We start from the raw sequence: 5,810 nt of genomic DNA, 5'->3' as shown, positions 1-5,810 counted from the left end.
GGCTTCAGTTAGCAGCAGTAGCGAAGGAATCGCTCCATCGGGTTCAGTTAACAGCCATCGATCGATCCCTCGGGTTCAGTAACGCGTAGCCTGCAGTGCAATCGCTCGGGTTCAGTTAGAGCCCAACGCCTCGCTCGGCTTCAGTTAGAGCCAACGCCTCGCACATACGCGCGTACGTACGAGAGAAACGCGCATCGCTCCGCCCCCGACCTCCCACCGTAACCGGCAACTCCCCGAAATTTTTCTCCCCCTCGCTTCTACCACGATTTTTTCCGTCATGGACGGCCCAAAGAATGTCATGCGGCTGCGTCTCCGGCCCGCCCAAGACGAAAAGCTCATTTTCTGTCATGATTTTTTGTCATAGAAGTAGGAGCCCACCACATCTATGATGATACCGGGTTTTGTCACAATTATCGTCATAGAAGTGTCATATGTATGACAGAAAAAAATTTCGTTCGGCCCAAAATGTCACGGATGTGTCCTTTTTTTGTAGTGTGTGGATGTGGTGGGATGTCAGAAACAAATCAAATGCAGAGGAGCGGGCTTCTAGTCCTCATAATTTTTGCCATCGGGTGGAGAAGCTTGTGGTGGAGTTTCATGCATTCAATCCCAACGGAGAGGCAACCTAAACAGGCGGTTCTGCACAAATGAGCAAAGCCTCCTGATGATTATGTGAAAATAAACTTTGATGGGGCTTTTAATGAAGGCTCAAATTCTGGAGGTTGGAGGTATGTGATTCCTGACCAGGCGGGCGATTTTGTGGCTACTGGCGCGGGAAAATCGATGCACCTGAGAGATGCACTTTATTCTGAGGCAGTAGTATGTCTTGCTCCTATCGGTGGGGCTATCAGAATTGGCGCAAATCGAATTATATTCAAGCTTATGCTTCCAGTCTTATGGAGGCTACTAGAATGCTCCTGCATAAGTCACTAGTGAACTTGTGGTCAATGAACATTGAGTGAACCATAAGTACTGAAAATATGAAATGATTATTATTTATTGAGAATACAATGGATGCCCCTCGTCCTCACTTTTACATGGATGAAGTACTAAATCATACTATGTGGACAACATGAGCTCGGACCAATATGTATCACGTACACATAGGGAAAAAATTGTAGAGCTCCTTCGGCAATTTTGCTCATATTTTCTCCCATACGGCATAGTCATTGCCGTGTGCGGTCACCTTGAAGCCTCCCGGAATGAGGTGTCCCACATCGTATCTTGGCCCGAGCTTGACGATGACCTTGCCGTCGATCTCGGCGAGATAAAGATCGGCGTCGGCCTCTATGATTTGCAGCTTGCTTTCACTGTGTATCCCATGTCGGGTCCTGATTGACACCAGGCGATCGATCTCGTCCTTCAGGCCCCAGTCGAAGAAATGATCGTAGAACTGAAGAGTCACAATTAATTTTCATCAGTTGGGTCATGGTTTTCTTATATTTTTATGAACGAAAGAAGAAAAGAAAATTTAGATATGATGTAGTATTGGTAGGATGACTCACGATGCATGGGGTGCCTGGGTGCGTGAGGATGTAGGCATATCCCTGCATGACCCTGTCAGACGGGAAGGGCCACATGTGCTGCGTGGAGCCGGTGTCGTGGTTGTCCACAAAGGTCACCGCCTTGGCGGGCCACCACCCGATCATGCCTGGCGCCTTGCCGTCGGTGCCGCGCAGCCGCCACAGCTCGCCCTCCACGGCCACGTTCAGGATGCCCTTGGTGGTGAAGTCGAACGTGGTAGCGGGGCCTTTGCCGCCAACCTTGTCCACCCAGTTCACCAGCTCCTGCCGGTGCTGGTCCTGGTTGAGGTTGGGCTTGCCGTCACCGCCGTACGCGAGCGACGTCCATATCTCGGCCACGGCGAATCTGGGCTCCGAGCGGTCAATGTAAATCTTGGCGACGTCCGCGGAGTAGCCCTTGGCGAAGTCGAAGCGCCAGCCGTCGAAGCCGATGTCGGTCCTGAGCCAGTTGAGCCACTCGACGAGCTCCTTCTGGACGCGCGGGTTGAGGTGGTCGATGTCGGGGGCGGCCCCGAAGTCGGCGCCGGTGTCCGGGTTGCCGGTGCCGTCGGCGTAGGGCCGGTCGTCGCGGCAGATCATGTGGGGGCCCCAGTCGAGGCGGGCGTCGGGGGTGCCGCCTTCGAAGATGCAGTAGATGCCCCGGCCGTCCTTGTGCTCCGCGGTGCGGTGGTTGATGACGATGTCGGCGATGGCCTTGACGCCCTTGCCGTGGAGCGCCCCGATGAGGGACTTGAGCTGCGCCTTGTTGCCGTACTTGGAGGCGTCCAGGTCGTAGAGCCGGCCCGGCATGTAGCCTTGCTCGGCGACGGACTGCGACGCCGGAGGGAGCCAGACGTGCGTGATGCCGGCGGCGGCGATGTCGTCCACCTTGCCCATCAGGAAGTTGTACCACCCGCCATTGTGCTTCCACGACTCCCAGTTGAAGCCCTACCACAGAACTCGGATCAAAACTCGGTCCAAAACATACATGATCGCGGCACCTGCGATCTGAAGATAATGCTTACAGTTACAGACAACAGACACGATCTTACCTGAAAGAGGACTTGCCCGGATGCCAAGCTGGCCGACAGGCCAAGGAGGACGAGGAAGAGGGACAAGTGTTTGTTCGCCATCTTCTTCAGCTCTCTAGTGAGCTTTGGAAGAGGAAGATGGAGAACTGATGCATTCAGCTGGTGTGTCTGGCCAGGTATTTATAATGTGCTGCAGCATGCCGGAAGGCGGCGTGCTCGGCTTGAATGCTCCTTTGGGCCAGTGGATATGTCGGCCGGAGTTTGTTATCGGCCGGTGCGATGAGCTCAAAAGGCAATTCAATGGCCCAAGTGATGGAGCCAGCCTTCGCCTTCCATAAGAAGGCGCCGGCCAAAACGACTGTCAGTTACTCTGTACCTCTGTTTTTTCTGAGGACAGAACACTTGAGCATTTTTCATGGAACAGTGTGCTTTCTTACAAATCATCATCTACTTTTTTTGAGAACAAATCATCCTCTACTAAAACAGTACTGTATAAACCAAACCAAGAAAATTCGCAAGAACATGGAAACTAGTATGTTTTTTTTACCTTTTTGAGGAATGAAACTACTAGTCAACCTCATGGCGCCTGCTTACCTGCGCATTTCTGGTTAAGAAACATACATTTGCTGAATAACCCGGATGAGGTGCGTCTCTCGATGCAGATAAAAGTGGACGTGTGGTTCAGAAAGTTTCTAGCGAGTTTCAAACTTTTCTCAGTCCGAAGAGATCAACATATATCCAAATATTCATTAGTTCGATGAGCATTCAATTCGTGGGGGTAGGAGCATGTGGCAAGAAAATATAGATTGTTCACCAAGTTTATCCCATTTAATTTTGTTCACATCCCCAAGGAATTCCGAATGGGGCTGCAACTCTGGACGTCATTTCCGTACCAGAAAAAAGTTGCACCTTTGGCTCAAACTTTGGGCGGGATAAGCAGGCGCCATGATAAGCGCTGGCCAGAGACGTTATAGCCAGGCCAAAGCAGATCCAACTGACTCAAAAGAACAAACGGAAGAGTGTTTTCACCTGCTACTGTGCTCTCTACAGTCTATGACCTCACGATGCACTATTACGTAGCGCCGCGACCTTCTAGTGTGAAGATAGCACATCTGCTGTTGGTGTTGTCCTTAGAGACGATGCATGCGATTTCATTGCGGCGGAGAACAGCTTTATGGGCACAATTGTAGATGCATACACGCTGAAGCTTTGGCTATCAATAAGGCTGATTGTAATGGGGAGTATCATATACTATTATCATGCGTATGATACTAGTGTATGCTACTATCTTCCTAATGCATAGTATCACATATTAGTATCATGTACTCCCTCCGTCCCATAATGTAAGTCGTTTTTTTTTTGACACTAGCGTAGTGTTAAAAAACGTCTTACATTATGGGACGGAGGGAGTAGCACTTTATTTATTACTCCTTTCATTTCTAAATATTCGTTTTTCTAGACATTTTAACAAATGACTACATACGAAGCAAAATGAGTGAATCTACACTTTAAAATATGTCTATATACATCCGTATGTGGTAGTCCGTTTGAAATCTCTAAAAAGACAAATATTTAGGAACGGAGGGAGTATCATGCATGACACATACAGTAGTATAACATTTATTATGATACAATATCATGATGATACTCGACTTTCCCTTTCTTCATTTAATTTAATTACACCTCATCAAAATTGCCTAATTAGTATGCATAATGTTAGCTATGATGCTCCCATTACGACCAACCTAAATTACCAGTCCATTAGGATTGCGCGGGAGTGTAAGAAAATTCGACAGGGAGTGATCAAGTCAATAGCAGTCCCCTTTCTTAATGATTGTTTTGATATTTGTAATAATCTCTATTCTTAATGATTGCTTTGATATATTTTTTGTTACTAGAAGACTTTCAATTTATTCACTTTCAATCATGACAGTACAACAAACATAAGAAATAATAAAAATTATATCCAGATCCGTAGACCACCTGACGACGAATACAGGCATTCATGCGAGCCAAAGGCACGCCGTCAGCACCGCCCCTCCCCCGCTGAAGCCTAGCAAAACGTGTTGTGCTACCCGCAAAAAAACTTGTTGTGGTAGACAGTCGGGAAGTTGTCGTACTAAGGCCCATGGAACCAGCACACCAGAATAGCAACAGCCGCCGACGAAGAGTAGCGTAGATTGGAAGGATCCAACCTGAAGACACGCGAGCGAATACAAACGACAACCAGATCCGAGCAAATCCACCAAAAACAAATCCGGCATGGGGACTAGGCGGTTCAGGAAGCCGCCGCCATCTCACCTTCGTGAGTAGAACAGAAACCCTAACAAAACTCGAAGAAACATCTAAAAATGGAGTATATTCTGATATTCTTTTGAACTATTCAAATATTAAAAATTTATGTTAAGTAAATCATTTTTCCTAATCTTTAATGAAGCATATTATCCACCGCGCCATGTGTTATTCATCGGACCTTATACATCACTATATTCTTTTATTTGATTTCTCAATCAAGATAATTCAATACTTCATCTATATGAAGATTACATTTCAATATAACCAAGCAGTGCCACATTCAAGTGGATTTTATCAGTCTTCTCAAGATGTTTAGCATTTGATGTTATAAATTTTCAAATAAAGATTCATTAATAAACCATCAAAATCTGAGGTAAATCCAAACATATTCTTATAACCACTTCAACAACTATTGTTCAAAACTTTATAAGAAAATCTATCACATAATCCAAAACATAATGTCTTACACAACTCCAGGACATAATAACTATTATTCGATCCTAAGATAAATCTTGAAGATAAACTCCACTAATCTCAAGTAGCGATCCCATCACCATCCTTGACTAGCATCACGTTTTTATTTCTTCTCAACTTGTGAGCTTTCTGTAGTCCCTGCATTGGATAGCAAATGAGAGCAATTGATCAGTACCAAATAATTGTGACATATAGAAACAAGTAAAATAACATTAACTTTGTATAACGTTTATACCTTTACCGGAAGAATCGTTCTTCTTATCCCCCAAGTACTTCTTGCAGTTATGCTTCTAGTGACCCTTCTATTTGTAGTAGAAACATTCAGTCTCCATAATGGCTTTGCCCTTGTTCTTCTTCTCAGAGACAGTCTTACCAGCACCAGTGGATTTCTTCTTGGACTTGCCCTTCTTCTTCAAACTGGTAGTCTTGTTTACCATCAACACTTCTTTGTTCTTCTGCATCTCAATTTCCGCAGTTTTGAGCATAGCAACCAATTAGTTTGCACTTT

The 5,810-nt window shown here is 46.1% G+C and overlaps 1 protein-coding gene across 1 annotated transcript; it reads right to left on the bottom strand.

Moving 5' to 3' along the window:
• Nucleotides 1–970: 970 nt before the first annotated feature.
• LOC119324911 (alpha-amylase type B isozyme-like) lies at nucleotides 971–2,793 on the bottom strand. The gene is made up of 3 exons (XM_037598676.1): nucleotides 2,555–2,793; nucleotides 1,506–2,450; nucleotides 971–1,393 (listed from the first exon to the last, which is right to left on the bottom strand). Exons 1-3 carry the CDS (start codon nucleotides 2,633–2,635, stop codon nucleotides 1,142–1,144), a joined length of 1,278 nt encoding a protein of 425 aa, XP_037454573.1. The 5' UTR covers nucleotides 2,636–2,793; the 3' UTR covers nucleotides 971–1,141.
• Nucleotides 2,794–5,810: the final 3,017 nt, after the last annotated feature.

The sequence above is a fragment of the Triticum dicoccoides genome, chromosome 6B, assembly GCF_002162155.2.
Source record: "Triticum dicoccoides isolate Atlit2015 ecotype Zavitan chromosome 6B, WEW_v2.0, whole genome shotgun sequence".
Classification (NCBI taxonomy): Eukaryota; Viridiplantae; Streptophyta; class Magnoliopsida; order Poales; family Poaceae; genus Triticum; species Triticum dicoccoides.
Note: the sequence above shows the minus strand (reverse complement) of the source record. Positions and strands in the feature narration are given on the sequence as shown.

Bases quoted from the DNA above. Each gene is read 5' to 3' on its own strand.
- LOC119324911 (XM_037598676.1), bottom strand. From the start codon at position 2,635: ATGGCGAACAAACACTTGTCCCTCTTCCTCGTCCTCCTTGGCCTGTCG. The intron at 2,451-2,554 runs GTAAGATCGTGT...GTTCTGTGGTAG, and splicing joins CCGGGCAAGTCCTCTTTCAG to GGCTTCAACTGGGAGTCGTG. The intron at 1,394-1,505 runs GTGAGTCATCCT...GTGACTCTTCAG, and splicing joins ACCCAGGCACCCCATGCATC to TTCTACGATCATTTCTTCGA.